Here is an 18,901-nt window from a genome sequence, read left to right on the forward strand (position 1 = left end):
TCAAGTGACAATGTCAACAAAAACTGAGAATGAATTTAGCTGTTGGATTGCATTGGATTGCACAGGGGTACCTAATGAAGTGGCCGTTGACTGTATACATATACATATAAACATATTCAGTCAGAGGTTTCAGGGAGAAAAAGTTCCATAATGTTTCAATAGATTATTATTATTTTTTTGTGAGTGATTTAAGTAGAGAATTCAGTTCTAGGAGAAAAGGTGAGATCATAAGTAGTGATTTTTTGGAAAAAATTCTGTTTGTGGATTAAAAATGTTGCATATAGAATAATGAAAATCAGATATTCAAGGGCACCATCATCTGCATTATCATCGAAACAAATAATATCTTGAAGATTAAATGAGTACACAGCAGCTTAAAAAAAGTGAGACTAGATCTGTCAAAAAAAATTTTGAGGAATGTCACAGTCAAAAAAATAGATGAGAAATGGTTTCTATATTACAAAAAAAAATACAAGAACTATCAATGTATGTAAACTTATCAATAAACCATTTAGCAGGGTATGTAAAATTTTTAAATGTATAGTCCTTGTTTGAGACCTCCAGAAAAACTTGCCTTTAGCTACACATGTTGGTGTTCAAGGTCACCGGGTTGAGATGAATCGTCACGATGACGCTGGCGACCATCCCCCACCACCCCTACACCTTTTTACTCTGCTGCAAATGAAAAGTGTATCTGTAGTACTTCTACTACGAACCACTAGGGGACCTATTTTTTCATCCCTTTTCTATTTTTTTTTTTTACCGGAGTCCTACCAGCCAGGCTCTTCCCCCTCTCTCCCTCCCTCCCTGCTTGCCTCCCTTCACTCCCACCTCTTCTACCTCCCTTCACTGGACTCCTATGCTAGTAACACCGGTAGGTTAGCTATTGTCGGTCTGTCAACCAGAGACATAGAGAGTAGATGCTTTGATTTCACGCTGCAACCACAGCAGAGGAGATAACGGAAACAGCTCTATGTGGTATGTACATACATAACGGGATGTTGTGAATCTAGCGGTTGACTGCTTCAGATTAATGTGTGTATTGCCGTTATAGACGTTATAATAATCCACCTGGGAATAACGTGAAAGCGAAATAATAAAGCGATATAATAATGCTAAATTAGCGGTTTAGAAACGTTGGACGTGAAACGCTAGCTTGTATTTTTAGGCTGGGATGTGATTGCAATGTGTCAGGGGTTACCGCTGCGATACGAGAGGCAGCAAATAATTTTCCGTTATGTGGCGTTTTCATCATATGGCGGCTTTAAAGATGTAACGGTGACGGCAGGCCTGTTTGCTGACCGTTTACAATCTCAACGGCTATGAGTCACGAATGAATAACCGTTATACTTGTGTCGTTCATGCAAAACGTTATATTTTGCTCATAAAACCAACGAGCCGTTGGGCGCAGGTGTAACTAATATTCACTATCATTTTAGATAGAAACGTGTTATTTTGAGTCTGATGGCTTGTATGGACATTTATTTTTATCATGACGTTTTAACCGTCTTTCTCCCGGAGCTGAGGGGCCACAGCGGCCGCCTTCTGCCGGCTTCCGCTCAGTAGTGAGGGGTGTAATTATCATGTGGGCAGGGATGGTGGTAGTGGAGGGTAAACCCATTTAAACTGTACCCACCTCCTTTTTGATTGGTAGAGGAAAGTGAAGGGGCTCACCTATTGCGAAATTGAAAGAGTAATGGAAGATTTAGTATTTCAAAGGATATGTTGACATTTTTTCCAAGTCTGCCTTAAAACAACATTCCTCCTGTTCATACTGGCTATTAAAAGATGCCCTTCAAATGTGCTTTCAATGTAAGTGATGGGAGGACAAACATGTGTCCACACAGTCATTTTGTGCAAAAATGCATTTAAAAAAGTTATTTGAAGCTTATATGAGGCTTCAGCAGTCTGAGTTAGTCATATCAAGTGAATATCTGTCTAATCTACAGTCTTTTTTAGCATCAAATCCCCTTTTTGTGTTTCCCTGTTGAGCTCTGTTGGAAGTACAGTAAAAAAAAGATGGACTTTAGCACCAAAAAGACTGTAACATTGAAAGATATTTACTTGATTTGACTAATTTGGACTGAAGCTTCATATTAGCTTCAGATAAACAGAGGGAGGCTTGTGGATTTTGGCCCCTATCACTTACATTGTAAGTGCATTATGAAGGGATCTTCTAATACCCCATAAGAACAAAAGAAAAACCTATTTCAGTGTGCATTTAGGCACCTGACTGTTGGTTTAAGAACAATTTGAAAAACTGTGAACCCGTCCTGCAATGAAAATGTAAGATTAAATGTCATTATTCCCGAGTGGGTTGCCTGCTGGAGGCCATTTATATACACACAACTCTGCTGACTCCACACAGACACACATAAGGACACATTTAACTGCTGAGTAAGATGTCAGGCAAACATGCAAACTTTAAAAAAAAATGCACACTTTTAGAAGAAGAAACTTTTTTTCCATCACCAGTATATCAGTCAGGTTATGATGAGTCCAGCCAGTGTAATAAAACATGGCTGCAGCCTTGAAATAATTGATGAGGTTAGCCATTCTTGGGTGTAGGGTGACATCCTGGGCTTTCTAATGGAAATGTTGTTCCTTTTTGGCTGTAACACTGAACCATTGCCTTACTCTCATTCAGTAGAAAACAATGATCTTGTGTTGAATATTCATTTAATCTGCATGCAGCACTACAGGCATATAGCATTCCCTGAAAGTATGCATAATCCCAAAGGTCAGTGGTATGTGTGCACAGAATGGAAACGACATGTAGCAATGCTGGTGGGATGATGTTGCTGTGTGAAAGTTACAGTCATTTCAGGCCATCTAAGGCCTTACTGTAATCTGCAAACTGAAACCAGATGTTTTTGTGCTAGCATTTGACTTTCTCTCTAAGGGAAGTCCACTCACAGTGGTATTATTATTCCCCAATCAATGCTGTAGGAAAGCTGAGAGGGAGACAAAACAGAGGAGCTACAAGAGAAAAGCCCCGGGTGACTCAAGAAACTGGGCCACCAGAGATACCTGTGGTGTCAGAGGAGGGACTAAATTCAACACCACCTCTCTGCACAGAGGGGACATTTTATTCTGCCTGAGAAACTCACTGATGACAACAATGCATACTTGTGCAGGTTTAATGGCTGCAACATGAAATCTGTAGCACCTGTAGCGGAAATGTCTTGCTGTGGCCAGATCATAATTTGCACTCCACTGGCTGTAAATGAAGATTGCGAGAGCTTTCATGAGTAGGTATTAGGTTTATAATCCTGATGCTGTAGGGAAGAGGGAATAATAATCAGATTTATCTGTGACACCACAAAATTCATCCCTTGTTTCCGCACTGCTGTAGCTGTCTAAAAATAGACCGCGTCTTATAAACCATTGAAAAAAAAAAACATGATAACTATACCAGCTGTCTAGTTTATTTTGAAGAACAGCAGGGTCAGTGATGAGAGCTGTAAAACTCAACACTTTTAGAAATAGCTGATGCAGCAAATGCCGGCAGTAGGGCTGCAACTAACAATTATTTTCATTATCGATTAATGTACCGATTATTTTCTTGATTAATCAATTTGTGTAGTTCATAAAATGTCAGTAAGTTGTAAAAAATGTCCATCTCAAGTTCCCAGAGCCAATTTATACTCTTAAAAATGTCTTGTTTTGTCTGACTATAGCCCAAAACCCAAAGATAATCTGTTTACTATCATAGAGGAGTAATGAAAACCAGAAAATACAAACATTCGGGAAGCTGGAACCAGATAATTTTTACCATCTTTACTCAAAAAAATTGCTTAAATGATTATTAAAATGAGTGCCAATAAATTTTCTGTTGATCAGCTAATCGTTTAATCAACTAATCATTGCAGCTCTAGCTGGCAGTAAGTCATATAATCCTAGCACATAGTAGCTTTGCAGTAGACTTAAATAATACTTACTAATTCGTACTTAATTAGAAAAATAATGGCCCCAGAAGGAATGTAAAAGTGAACAGATTGAGTTTTATATTAGATCTGACCTCTGTGCTCTCACAGCTCAGAGAAGTACTCGACATCTGATAGAGGATTGCAAGAGTGTGTGTGTGAAATAGTCCTCTGCTGATGGCTCAGAGTCCACAGTGTGTTAATCAAACCAGTTCATGTGAGACAGATGGATTGGTGACAATAGTTTGCTTTAAGTTTATAAAGGGGGGGCTGTGTGATTCTCATTTCTCTACTGTAGTTTTCGACTGTCATGTGAGGTGAGTGCTGACTATCACAGTGCTTTGTCACTAGTCACTCACTTCCTGTTATCATTAACCAAACTGACTGTTATCAAGTCAGCAAGAACTTTACTCCATTTGGTGCTCGAGGAAGCAGAGAAGCAGCCAAGAGGGTGTGACAGATAAGGCAGGTTTTTCTCTGGTTGATTTGAATGAATGGGATATAGTTTGCATTGAGTTTTGCTTAGTCGATAAACTGGATTTGTCTCCAGATTTGCAGCCTCTGCTGTACAGGTTTATATTTATCTCTCTGTAATTCTTCTGTAAGACATGAATTGGAGCAGATCAATAGATGCAACCAGCTATTCTTTGTCGCCACATCACTTCTTATTCTCTTGTTCTCTTCTTTAGGCTGGCACTGATCCAGTAATGTCAATTCTTGTGTTGTAATGCACCTCTTGTATGCATACTGTTTTGTATTGTAAGAAAGATGAATTGGGTGAATTTCTGCAAGAACGTACATGCATCTGTCTTATTTCAAATGTGGTTTTTTTTTCATAACTATGCTTATAACAAATTTAAAATATCCCAAGATTTTTGAAACTATTACTACTGTAGCTACCAGTTCCAACATAATTTTCTCCAGCAAACGTATTAAATGTACATTTTCCAAACATACATAGCAGATGCTTATGCTTAATTGCATTGAAACAAATTCCAAAATTAATTCAGTCCAGGTATTATAAACATTTTATCCATTGTGTTTATCTACATATTAACCTCAGAAGTTACAGTCAGGTGACTCTTCTTTCAGGAGAGTTAGAAGACAAGAAATGATCTTGTATTATATTTATGTTCCCTGTTGTTTATTCTATTACATATTTGCACTGCATGTAACATGTGGTGTCATTCATAAATGGTATGTAAATCATTATGCTGACACACTCTCTGCCCCTCCTTTGTGGAATTACATGAGCAGTTTATCAGCATTTTATGTAAAACATTGGTCCATAAACTTTAAAAAAAACTTTTTAGGAAACTTCTAGCACTTGTAAGATTGTGTGCTGCTTTGCTGACGAGATTCTACAAAACTTGTCAGTATCCTTGTCAGTTTTTATTGCCTTATTGTTCAACTTGATGGACAAGGGTCAGAACAGAACTGTTATCTGCGGCAGTTGGTGCCCTAGTAGCTCTTTAATCAAGTGCGTCTGGTGGCTTGTTCAAGGGTCTGAGTTAAGTTGTTACTTAGTTCAAGGTTCTGCATTGCAGGCAAGTTACACAATCACCTTGTCTGTTATTTACTCATCACTGCTTATCTGCGTTAGAGGTACAAACTCAAAATATGACCTCTGTGTGATTGTGTGTGTGTGTGTGTGTGTGTGTGTGTGAGATAATTCAAGTCATTCGGGGTCGACTAGTTTGATAAAGATTTTCATTTCAGTTTTTGTCTTCTGTGTCATGTCTAGTCAAATGTAACCCCAATAGCAGAATAATCTAATATTTTGAAAATGCATGCATCTGAGGTGATTTAGTGATACAGTTAGGTGGGGTCTGGAGAGATGAAATACCAATTCCACTGCAGTTTCCTAACACTTTGTTATTTTTTCTCGTGCTGTGAGAATAAAAGGAATTCCTTGGAGATTTGGTTGCTGAGTGATGCCACTGTGCTGTGGACACTGAGGCCAGTTGTTTCCACACAGACTCCGATTGTCGTGACAGGACAGCACAGCCAGGCTATGACTGTAGGTCAAATAAATGTCCTGGTGCAGACACGGTTGTATGGTGTAGATGAACTGAAGTGGACAAGTGAAGCTGCAGGCACGTTAGAGAAGGAGGGAGACGTCACTTTGATGGGTGACTCATGTTCGACTGCGGTACTCTTTACAACCCATAGATTTTATTCTCAGAGTTATTACCAACAACACATATAGTCTTCTGTTAATTATGGTATAAAGAGTTAAATTAAAGTGCTGACTGTGGAGTTAACAGCATGTTGTGTCTGCTCAGGGGGGAAGTCATTGAGAGGAAATGGAGAAACAAAAGTAGCATGCAGTAAGCTGAAAAAGTGGGCTGAGTATCAGTGCTTGGTGAGAAAACGGTGGGATCGATGAGCTTTTAGAGGGAGATGAGTGACGGAGGTGGACTGTCGAGTCTGCTGTGTGAATCTGCAGGGAGCAGAGAGGAGAACACTCAGCCTACAGAGACCAGAGAGGCGGCTCGCTGACCTGCTCTGAACCTCCCCACCCCCCCCTCTCCGCCTCCCTCCTCCACCTCTGGAGCAGCCAGCCAGGGCCTCAAGTCCCCATCCAAACTAAACACACCAGAGCACAGCTGCATTCACGCCGCGCTACAGTTATCAGAAACCTAAACATCCACACATGCTGTGCAGAATCTGAGGAATTAGTGATAGTGGCTAAACAGGGATCTTACGCATATGCACTTCACAAAGAAACCCACAAGTCAGCAAAGATCTGAGTAGGAAAGCTGTGTTTGAGAGTCGTGACTCGTGACTGAGGGAAATGATGGGGGAGGGCCGGTGAGGAGGAGAGAGAAGGAGGCGGGTTGCACACACAGAGGCAGGTTGTGATTGGTGGATGGAGGGGGTGGAGAGAATGAAAGGGGAAATTGGAAGCATCTTTTCACACCGAGGGCACACTGTATCAAAAATAGAGAGCATCTCGGCCACATCCAGCATATTTCATCTGTTTGCTTAAAACGATGATGTTTGTGCACACAGAGGATAGAGCGTCCTCTATACAGTATGACTCTAGTTTCACAATGAAAGAGCTTATGCATAAAACATTAGTGTTCAAGGACACGCATGACGACAGATGTTCCAGTTGTGATAGATTCGTTTAACAGAAGGTAATCCCTCTACAGCGATGGCTACAGCTCTATTTTGAGGAACTGTCAGTAATGTTGCCTAATTACGCTACACAGTGGTTCACAATGGGAAATGTCTCCTGTGCCATTGTCACTGTTTTATACCTGATGTATCTTTTAGATGACAAAGGAAACTCTAATAGAGTTTTTGATAATCGACTGTAGGGCTGAAACAATTAGTCAGTTAACTTGTTGATTGCCAAAAAGATAATAATGAACTGATTAATCATTTCAATATTTTTTGGGGATTTTTTTGTCTGGATTGCACTTGTCTCAACAAAATCTACTTATTCCTGTGACATGTTCAGTAATTCATTCTCTTATCTTGTCGTTGACATTTAAACATCGTCCATTTCTCCCATTTCTCTCGACATCGCTCCTCTTAACATTTCCATATCATATATTTCACTCACAGTTTTCAGCCATTCATCCAGTGTTGGTGCTTCCACCTTGTACCATCTCTTCCTAATAGGGTTTTTACGAGCTGCCAACAAAGCTTTCAACAAATATCTGTCTTCTCTTAACACAAGATCTCCTGTCATATTTCCAAAGTACAGTACTATACATGACCTTGGTATATCATAGCCCAGAATTTTGATTATAGCCATACGAACATTTTCCCAAAACTGTACAATTTCAGGACAAAGCCAAGATACATGGAAACGATCTACATTTATTGCCCCACATCGTCTCCAACATGGTTGTGCCATAGACAAGTATTTGCTCTTAATTTTGGGTGTAATAAAGAATCTAATTACATTCTTCCAATAATATTTTCTCCAGGTATGTGAGGACGTTGTTGACTGTTGTATTCTCCAAATATGCAACCAATCATCTTCTGCAGTATTCACACCTTTCAGCTTTACATATAGTGTTGTCTTCCCTCTTCTTTCCACTAGGTGCTGATATAATGTAGATATTATTCTATATTTCTTTGAATAGTGAACTCTAATTATGGATCTAATTATTCCATTTTCATCTAACTTCATATTGTGCTTTATTTCTCTGTCATAAAAGTCCCTTAATTGCAGATATCTGAAGAAGTCCTGATTATATAATGAATAGTTTTGTTTAGGCTCCTGAAAACTCGTGACATCTTTTATTACTGTGCATAAAGCTGTTACATCATTTGATATCTATTGTTTGAACATCTGAGGGGATAAAATGTCTGTCATAAGCTATCCATCAAAGTAGTCTGAGCTCTTTCTCTAATCTATATTTTCATACTAGATTAAACCACAATTCTAATGTGAATTGAGTGACAGTATCTACCTGCTCCAGTAAATCCTTCGCTACCTCTCCGTCACCAATGAGGCTTTGAATTTCCCTTCCTTTTACATATCTCTCTAGATTTTTCCATTTTGCTTCGTAGTCTTTAACACACCAGTAAATTACTAGTCTAACTTGTGCTGCACGGACATATTCTCTAAGGTTTGGCAATGACAAACCCCCTTTAAGTTTCCCAAACTGTAATGTTTCGGTTTTGACTCTTGTCCTTTGACCATTCCTTATAAACCCCAGGCTCTGAACTGTTTCTCAGGTGTCTCAATTGGTAATGACTGAAATAAGTAGACAAGTCTTGGAAGTATATTTATTTTTATAGTAGCTGTTCATGAACTGAAGTCCAGTGGAAGGACACCCCACCTCTCAGTATTATTCACAATGTCCTGATCCACACCCTTTCCTTAGTCTTATGTTATAGGTTTTGGAGTGTTGGTTGATAATACTGGGTCTTTTATTTCATCTGTGTTGTGTTGTGTGTTTTTTCAACTGGCCTCAGTTTTAATTGCAATTGGCGTAAAGCAGTGTTGTGAATTGCAAGATAGCCTGAATTGCTTTCCTGGTTGATCTGTTTTCTTGTATCTTGGCTATTCTTGGTTTGTTTTTATTTGGTGTAGGAATATTTTGCCAGACTAAGGCTTAAAACGATTAACCTGTCACCCCATTTGTATCTGAGGGCTGTATTTGGGGGGCATTTTGGAGTCAGTGTCTGTCTTTGTTTTAGTCATTTGTTGGTTTCACAAGAGTGGGATGAACTGAAGTCAGGACTGCAGGCACTGCCCATCTTTAGCTGCAGCCTGAAAATGAAAACCCACCTCCTAAGACTACACCTCCACACTTCACACTAGCGCTTCGATCTCACATCTCACTTCTTTTAAAAAAAGCACGTGTGATATGGCTCCCAAACACAGTTTTAGCTGTTTTTTTTTGAGAAGGTCACACTTCAGTCTTCTGATGACATCAAGCTTTTGAGTTTTTATGCACTTCCTGTAAATTGCTTTGCACAAAAGCATCTGCTAAATGAATGTAATTTACCAAAAGCCAGTTGATGACAGTAAATTGCGAGAAATTGTTAGAAAATAATGAGAAAGCAATCATTAGTTGCAGTTCTGACCAACTAATGGATTTTTCTGAGGTAAAACTTGTGTTTGCAGTATTTGCAGTGTATTTCATGTGGTGTAATACCTTGTTCTTTAGTAAAGCAAGTCCATGTTGTAATATTTGTGAACATTGCTTCATTATAGCTTTTGAAATGCATTGATCCTTTATATCTGTTTGTGGCCACTTTATAAGAGTTTGATGTGAACGTTCCTTTACTTTTTCTTTACAGATATACTCTAACTTGAACTAGCAACAAGTGCAAGGAGTCAAGCAGACGAAGAATAATCCGAAAACACATAATCCAATTTAGACAACAACACTGCTGTAACAAACAACAAAAGAGAAGGACAACATCCAAGTGACCAGCTAACAGACAGATTGACACTTTGACCAGCCAGGGCTTGAGATAAATGGCTGACAAGCAGATCAGGTAAGGCTGAAAATAGAACGACTAAAACGGTTTTCAACAAATACAGCAGCACTGTGGCTTTTCTATGTCATATTTATGTCTCTTTCTCAAACATCATCACCTTCATCCAGTTTGCCTGCTAAATTGATCAATGGGGGGATCGCTGGCCTAATTGGAGTGACCTGTGTGTTTCCCATTGACTTGGCCAAGACTCGCTTGCAAAACCAGCAAAATGGATCTCGCCTTTACACCAGCATGTACGTGCAAACTCAGTACTTTATTCTCACATATGAACAGTCTCTAACTCTCAGAAACCTTTTGGCTGAGCGATAGTCTGTCTAATCAGTAGCCTCACCCAGCTTGTCAGCAGATTCTTTTGACTAACATACTACATCTTTTGTATTTGTGTTTCAGGTCAGACTGCCTTATTAAGACCATCCGGTCAGAGGGATATTTTGGGATGTACAGAGGTAAGTTATAAATTATAAGAGGAGATTTTTGTCATTGATGTGTTACCAGTGCATAAATGAGAGCATCAAAGCTGTTGAATAGCAAAAGATTCTTACTTTAGGCTGCATATTGAAGCTGCAGACATCAAATAAAGGAATCTGTGTCTGAATGGTACATGCAATTATCTGGAAAAACCTTCCATGGTCAGTCGCCTCATTCTCTCTCTCTCTCTCCCCCTCCTTTTTCCCCCCCTTTTCTTTTTCTTCTTTGTGCCTCTTTCTTTTTTCCTCTCTGTCCTTTTTATCCTCCCAGGAGCGGCGGTGAACTTAACGCTAGTCACGCCAGAGAAAGCCATCAAATTGGCTGCCAACGACTTCTTCAGGCATCACCTCTCCAAGGATGGGTGAGGCATGAATGTGCTGACAGGCTGAGTGACACACACCCAATCCCCTCATTCGCACTGTGATTAACTGGCGTGTTTACTAACATGTAACCTGACACATTAGCCGTCTGTATTCTCACCAAGGCTCCAGTTAATCCTCCACTATTCTGTCATCTCCTCCGGGGCACCAAGAATTTCACAGTGGTTTGTTAACTGTCTGGTTTGAGGGTACAGAGTTACTCGTATGCGTGTCAGCAGAAAACCAATCTAAAATCAAGTCACCAAGTAAAATTAGCACATTCTGGTATCACATGTCAAACATTAGGAATCATAATCTGAGTGTTGCTGAAGGCAAGCGCCCACTGTCCCCCATGAGTGCTGTCTGCATAGTTAAACCTGAAGATTTCTGGGCATCTATCTCCATCTCTATGGTGACAAACATGCAGGCTGATGAATGATTGACTTGTCTGGCCCGACTGCTTGTGAATTATTAATCTGCCCTTGTGCCTGACATGTTGATATAGAAGACAAAGATTAGCATCAGCAGCGCAAGTGGTGACAACTCTTTTTTCGAAAGACTGCAGAAATAAAGATGTCTGGCTCTCATACTGTCAGGCTGCATGCTTTAATCTGATCTTGTTTTTAATCTTTTTTTGTTTGTTTGTTTTTTTATAGAAAACTCACTTTGGTCAAAGAGATGCTGGCTGGGTGCGGGGCAGGTACATGCCAGGTGAGTGAGTGAGGTGGTGCATTAAGTACATCCTCCTGTTCTCCATCTGGAACTGCTGCCTTTAGCAGCGCTTAATGTCAGCTCACGTACAAACCAGTGGGCCTCAGCCGCAGCCTCATTTGTCTCTGCCTGGAGCTAGAATTAGCCACGACCATATTTAAATGAGAGCTGGTAGTTGCAGAAACATCCTCGCAGTTTGTCCCTGTTATCTGTGATCTGAATGTGACCTGCAACGTTCCATTTTCATGAATGATTTCTAATCACGTAAATGTTGTTATGTTAGCAGATGATACACCGGCAGCTAGATTTGAGTGATCAGATAAGAGGTTGTGAGAGTGCCTGGCCATGTACACTGAGTGAGTGAGTCAGAGGGAAATGCCTGTTGTCAATGAGGCCAAAGGCCTCAAGCTCAAGGAACGTGATTAGATTAAGTGTAGCAGACCTTGGATTAAGATTGCATCTGAGAACATGACCATCTCACCCTTAATCCAGTTAACTAGTTACTACTGCTTGGATTACAGAGGAAAACAAGAGTTGACATTTAGCTAATGAATGCCAGTAGATTCACACTGGACACACGTTTCTGCCCAACACACTCAGATCTTCATGTCTATACCAATCAATCTTTCAGATTCCATTTATGCACAGAGAAGAAGTCAGCACAGAAATATGTGATTAAACATGCAATTCTAATGAACTACTGTCTCTGTTTTGTTGTAGGTTATTGTCACAACTCCTATGGAGATGTTGAAAATCCAGCTCCAAGATGCTGGACGCATTGGTAAGGGGAAATAAAATGCAGATGGTGGCTCAGCAAAGAATGAAGTGTATGGTGATAAACTGATAAAATAGGGGCCTCATGTGGTCATGTAAGAGATTACAACAGCTTCAGCCTGCTTTCTTATTGTGATGAATTCAAAATGTCTACCCATATACCTGTTCTTAGCGTTGTGTAATCCTCGTCACGGTTTTCATGTAGCTTTAAGTCTGTTGTTAAAAATGTTTCTCATGCTCCACAGCTGCTCAGAGGAAGCTGATGCCAGAGACGGTGGCGGCTGGTACTGTGGAGACCAAGTCCCCAACAGCCATGCAGCTCACCAGAGAATTACTGAGAGAAAAGGGCATTGCTGGGCTATATAAAGGCCTTGGTGCCACATTGCTCAGGTAAAACAGATCTGGAAAATAGTTTGGTGGCAGTTTTAGCGAATAATTGTAATGAATTTTGCTGTGATCATCTGTTTTATGTCTCTCTTTTTCATAGGGATGTTCCGTTCTCCATCATCTATTTCCCCCTTTTTGCCAACCTGAATAACCTGGGCAAAAGAGGCAGAGACGGGCCCGCTCCTTTCTATGTGTCGTTCTTATCAGGCTGCCTTGCGGGGAGTACAGCGGCTGTTGCTGTCAACCCCGTCGATGGTAAGCAGCGGGGCAGCGTTGTTAAAACAATGTGCTCACTGATAGTTGACGTTATGTATTCACCTGAGCTCTGTGTGTTGCAGTGATAAAGACTCGATTGCAGTCCCTGAATCGAGGGAGCACAGAAGACACGTACAGTGGAGTGACTGACTGTATCAGGTGACCTCATTATGTCTTATTGACAATGCGTATAGTCTGCCACAATACCTACTGGCACTGTCTACTGTTTCAGTTTATATAATGAGATTTTTTTTTGCTCTCTAGCAAAATCATGCGTAATGAGGGTCCATCAGCCTTCCTGAAGGGAGCCTACTGTCGAGCCTTGGTCATTGCGCCTCTCTTTGGCATCGCCCAGGTGGTCTACTTCCTGGGTGTGGGTGAATTTATCCTCAGCTTCTTGCCTAAAAAAGACAACTAAAAAGCACCTCCTTTTCTGCCTTTCCCTCCCATAATGCATCACCGCAACTACGTGAGGATTCATCTCATTCTGAAAGAAGTTTTTGATCGTATTTTGGGTCAACGCATGACCAATCAGTACATTTTGTTTCAAATTTGTTGTGTTGAATGTTCAAATAGATTAGGAGGGAGCCTTTGTTTTGCCAAGCTGCCTGTGGTGGCACACACAAATTCCAGTAGGCAGGCTCAGCTCAGCTCTCTGGATATGAAGCCACAAATATCAGTTTTGAAGGAATATTGCTTTACGATTACAACATGTTATTGCATTTTTGAATATGATTGTTGAATTTTCGAAGTAGATGCACTGCCCTTGGTTGCTGCAGTTCTGCAAGCTCAACAGTACCTAATAATTTTAAACAGCATTAGCCTCTGAATGATTGAGAAGACCATTGTGATCAATTGAAAATTATAAACTGTAACTACATTAAATGCACAAACCGTACTTAGATACTAAAAATATTTGAGAACACATTTACTAAGAATCTAAGTTAAGATTTTCCCCAAAGCTTATGTCTTAAAATATAGTATTCTTAAAATCAGAGCAAAATACAGTAGATGCCTCTGTTTCAGACAAAGACCCAGGGAATGTGTTGATGTGATACCAGCACACCCCCTATGATCTTTCCTGAGAAGTCACATCCCTTCCTGTAAGTGGCTGTAATGAACTCAGCCATTCAGCTCCGAGCAGACTTTGATTGCCTTGGCTTTTTAAGTGGATCAGGTTCCATCTGATATTTAGCGCTACCACAATGGTTTGACTGTTTTGCCTCTGTAAGAAAGATAGCTGTGTTCCACAATAGACTCAAGAGACAGTGTACAACAATTGAACCCTATGCACTGCCAAACTACATACAACTCTACACAGAATCATAAAAACTGTCAAGCATGTTGTATTTTCTAACCACACCCCAATCAGTGATGTCACAGTGGGGTTTTTTTTTCTTTGACGGATGATGGAAAACACCTGCTGTGACATCACTGATTTGATTGTGGCCAGAGAAAAGTATGCTTTAAAAAATTTCAGTCCACAGAGAGAAGCACAAGAGCAGTCTTCTGCCCTGGCTGACTCATTGTGGATTCAATTGAAAGCATTGAACACTAAATGGTTTGAAAGTAATTGTAAAAGAATGCTAGATGATTAGTAGATAATCAGTAATTATGCTGACAAATGGTCAGACATAACCTGCTGAGGCCTCAACCATACAGTCACCCATTGTGGAGCCAGTAAGACCTTAGCTGAAACAGTTCATTTCCCTTTACATCCACATATAATTATCATTGTTTACAGAAGAGTTCACTCTCAATTTAAATTCATGAAACGTGTCCGAACTTGAATTCAGTGGCAGGACCCAAAGAGCTAATGAAAAACCTTTCTTTATCGGAAAATCAAACCAATGTTGTATGATTTTTTACCAAACATCTCTCGCTTGTTTGCTTTAGAGGTTTTGTTTGCTTTAAGCTGCTCGGGAAAGCAGTCCTGTTGTATCTCCTTTATGCATCACCACACTGAATCCCTGCCATTGGTTTATCTTGCCGGAGATCAAGGTGACTTTGATGTGTATTACCCAATCACATTCCTTCCTTGCTCCCACTGTTCAAGCAGGTCCTCACTTGTACTGTTGCACTGTAGATATGCGACGCAACTTTTCAATGTATTATCATTTGTGGGAGTGAGAACTATTTATCAATATTCCTTTCTATAGGCAGTATAGCACTATGTATTTGTGTGTGTTCTTTTTCTGTGTCAAAGTGTCCACCTTAACTATATTGTACATATGCAGATGATATGAACTTTATGTTTTAGGATTTATTGTTTGTTTTGTACATGATGGCTTATTTGCACACCTACCTCTCCAGCTCCCCTCCCCTCAATCCATATTGTGGTGATTTTATGTTATGATGATGTGGACATATCAAATGAAGGAACATGTTTTAATGCAACAAGCATCATTTGAACTTAAATGCAGAATATTGATGAGGGTTTTTTTACTGTATGCAAAGGGGAACACTAGAGTAGATCTTCTTCGATGGCTGCTTGGAGGTGCCATTTCTCCCGAGCTGCTGGTTACGTCTCTGGGTCGGCCTATTGTCCCGTTTCCAAATGTTTTATCAACTAGGACCAAATGAAACATCATATAATGATGATACAAATGTAGTTAGCTCCAAGTGAATGACCTCTGGCACTACTGAAACAGTTCTGGAAATTGAATATACTCTGGACAAGGCCAATAGTGACCTGTGGACATCAGACATTAAATTTAACATCTGTCTTTTTGAATGGTGCTTCTTTCATGAGGTAGCTCCAATATGACAGTGGCAGCACTAATGACTAAGGCTGAATCACTTGCTAGCGAATGTCAGCATTATCAATGTCTTAACTGAAAGCCATAGGTCAGGGAGGGACAACAGAACTGCTAGACATCGACTGGCACCTCCAGCCGTGATGACAGATAGCAGCTGAGCCACAGGAAAAACGGCAAAAGACCTGCCTACTCGTGTGAGCTCGTCTTCATGAATTACTGTTGTAGTTTTATCGACATTCCGATTGCCAGTTCATCTCACGTACGGTGTTCTTGTGATCACAATGCCTATTTTTGTGTTGTTGAGATTATTGTTATGATTTTTAAACCCCTACTCCCCCACCGCACCCTGTTTTCAGATTATTTTTTCTGTTTTTGGTTGAATCTTGAAAATGTCGTACAAGTCATTTAGTTTTACTCAGCTGTGAATTTTCACTGACCTTGTGCATTTGGTTATGTATGCGTTTGTGTGTCTGACTATGTAGTGCTGTAGTTGTTGTGTAGTTGTTGGCGTGACACTGCGGTATTTTTCTCTTTGTCAGTCCCATGCTGTCTTCCCCCTCTTCCCCTCTATCTCTCACACTCCTCTGCCATCCTTTCTCCCCTGCATCCGTCGCCGGGGTACAGGTTAATGCAGAGGAGCTCTAAAACACCAAATGTATGACTTAGAGTGTATACAATCAAAGAAAGCACAAAAGGATTATTAGGCACAAGAGATCACATGGCCCATGGTGATTATACTCAGACAAAGACCTTGGATGTGAATCTTGACATTGAAAAAGGGTGTGCTGCTTTTGCAGACACGGATTGAAGTCTGAAATGTATTTCAGTGGAGATGTTGATTGAAATTTTAGTCTTGCAGGAAACTTAATCGATGTCTGTAAAACTTGATTCATAGGGCTGAGATGGGTCATTATATGAGACCCACTATCAGCAGTTATCCACAAAATGTATATCACCTACATATTCTAAATGAATCAGATATAAGAATGTAACTTAGATATTATAAGATGTATTATAATTATATTAAAGAGATTATTACATTTTAATCTAAAGATTTGTGTTTCACACATTCACTGAAAAATTAATGAACCAGCTCACTGATATGCAATAAGTAGAAGCCACACACTAGGAAAACAAACAAACAAACAAACAAACAAACAAAACAAACAGGAAAAAAACACAACACAACCTGTTAATCACAACATCACACAATGTATGAATAATGCAACCGGGGACCTTGGAGGCCTTTTGGGGTCTGAGCTCTCTTCATGTTCTCTTCCTCCAAGAGGAACTGTGCATTAGCACTTTAAAACACGGACCCCCACCCCACTGTCCATCTATAATGTCTCTGTGAATATGTGTGGTGAATGACACAGTCGTCTGAGACATTATTTACAATGCAATGAAAAAAAAAACTAATAAAATCTTGTGTTCCCTGTCACAATTTGCTGTTCAATAAACTGACTGTCCTTAACTCACTGGGGTTACACTTTTTTTTTTTTTTACACTTATCTGCTTCGGTCCAGTAGTCATCTGACAGAATACAAAAGAACTGACACTACCGTTTTTGTCTGCAAAAGTGCTGTGAAAACCAAACAGTATAGGGCAATGTTTTGAAGAGAGAGAGGATGACATTGTGGCTCCCCGGGGCACAAGAACAGCTGAGACCGTTGCGATGTGATGATTTGCTGCTTTTGTGGAGCCACCAGGTGTCAGTGTGGGGTCGCAGGAGAGCTGTAGTCCTGCAGTAGTAGGAGAGGGAAGGGTGTCAGCAGGGCTGTACACTACAGGTGTATGCTAAGCTTGGGTGGTGTGGCAGTAAATCACAGGCTCCGATCTCACTCTCCATCTAGCTATCTTATTCTCAGTCATGCTAGTTTCTATCTCTCCTAGATGTGATACAGCTTATACACAGAGATGCCTTTCTAGCTTGTGATATTTGTGGTTCCACTTGATAACTGAGGTGTTTCTGCATGTTTATAACTTGCATGATAAGAATATGGAAATGTGTTTTCTCGTGGATTTGCATATAATGTTAAAGGTCGATTCCTGCATGTTTCAGCAGAACTGATGTTATGACAGGGGTTTATTCATTAGTAATCCCCTGGTGTCTGCTATGTAGTCAACACTACTGTTTTGAGCAGTCGTTTCCAGGCTGCTATTTTGCAGCATCCCGCAGCATAATTACATCATAGCACCTTCATGTAACCCTGCACGCACATGCACACACACACACACACACACACTGCTGTTTTTCTATATGTTTGTGTCTCTGTATCCAGGTTTTATTTCAGCCAGAGTCAGATTTCATATTGAATTTTGTGCCTCATTGAGAGACTCCTTTCATCAGACTATCTACTCCAGTGTTTACACACACATCACACACACACACACACACATACACACACGAGAGATTAGCCAAAGGCTCCGTTTACTACAACGACAAGACTTTGAAATATAGAAATGAGCACCAGCCTGTTCTTATGCTCCTTCAAATCCCTTTCATGTGTCATGACTTAAGCTTCCACACCATGAACTATTATTAGCCTTTCATGCTTTCGAGCAAGAGGAGAAGGTGGAGAGGAAAGGTAGTCTTAAGTTGAGTTTAAAGGGAGAAACTGATGGAGGGAAGAGAAATCAAGAGGTGGAGACAGTAGAGGACCATCGATAAAAGGAGCAGAGAGCCGGAGGAAGGGAGGGGATGGTGGTGATGTGTATATAGGTCACTAAATCAATGGGAATCAGGTTTTTGAAGGGGAGAGAAGGGGGTATTTATAGATACCAGTGGAGACAGATGCATCAGTGACAGGCACAATGATGCTGGGAGCACAGGAGGGGAAAAAAATCTGGGAATAGACTGTGGTCAAATTAGTCCGCAGAGAATTCTTAGAACAAATGGCAAAAGATTCTCAATAGTGAACAAATAGCACAGAGCGAAGTGCAAAACAAAATATAATCAAATGGAAATCACTGCAGGATGCTTTGAGCAAATGACCTTCCCAGCTCTATTGACAAAGCGCAGGCAAACTGTTAGTTGCGGTATTGCAAATGCACACAGCATTTGCATCTACGGTGCAGCTCTACTCATATCCTATTGAACTGTAATCTGTGAGATCAGAGAAGCACATGATTGAATGGAATATTAGCTTTCTATTTTGCTGGCTTGTAAGGAGAACCTGCATATTTATTACTCCAGCACACTGAGAGCCACTGAAAGGCTGTGAAGTACAATAAACACCTTACAGACTTGTATGGATGGTCTCTAATGATTTACATTTAAATACAT

The 18,901-nt window shown here is 40.3% G+C and overlaps 1 protein-coding gene across 4 annotated transcripts; it reads left to right on the top strand.

Annotated features, from left to right (window-relative positions):
- The first annotated feature begins 603 nt into the window (after positions 1 to 603).
- On the top strand, positions 604 to 17,093 carry slc25a22a (solute carrier family 25 member 22a). 4 transcript variants are annotated; one of them, XM_042411172.1, is made up of 12 exons: positions 604 to 978; positions 2,950 to 3,251; positions 9,699 to 9,899; positions 10,010 to 10,135; positions 10,293 to 10,348; positions 10,641 to 10,731; positions 11,386 to 11,440; positions 12,161 to 12,221; positions 12,460 to 12,604; positions 12,702 to 12,856; positions 12,940 to 13,015; positions 13,121 to 17,093. In XM_042411172.1, exons 3-12 carry the CDS (start codon positions 9,880 to 9,882, stop codon positions 13,272 to 13,274), a joined length of 939 nt encoding a protein of 312 aa, XP_042267106.1. In that variant the 5' UTR covers positions 604 to 978; positions 2,950 to 3,251; positions 9,699 to 9,879; the 3' UTR covers positions 13,275 to 17,093. The 4 variants fall into 4 exon arrangements, with proteins under 4 accessions (XP_042267106.1, XP_042267108.1, XP_042267105.1 ...); XM_042411174.1 differs by having other exon boundaries at positions 604 to 874; XM_042411171.1 differs by lacking the exon at positions 2,950 to 3,251.
- Positions 17,094 to 18,901: the final 1,808 nt, after the last annotated feature.

The sequence above is a fragment of the Thunnus maccoyii genome, chromosome 5, assembly GCF_910596095.1.
Source record: "Thunnus maccoyii chromosome 5, fThuMac1.1, whole genome shotgun sequence".
Lineage (NCBI taxonomy): Eukaryota > Metazoa > Chordata > Actinopteri > Scombriformes > Scombridae > Thunnus > Thunnus maccoyii.

Excerpts from the sequence above, each read along its gene's own strand:
- slc25a22a (XM_042411172.1), top strand. The coding sequence starts at position 9,880 with ATGGCTGACAAGCAGATCAG. Across the intron at positions 9,900-10,009 it reads ATGGCTGACAAGCAGATCAG|TTTGCCTGCTAAATTGATCA; the intron begins GTAAGGCTGAAA and ends ACCTTCATCCAG. Across the intron at positions 12,857-12,939 it reads TGCTGTCAACCCCGTCGATG|TGATAAAGACTCGATTGCAG; the intron begins GTAAGCAGCGGG and ends TGTGTGTTGCAG.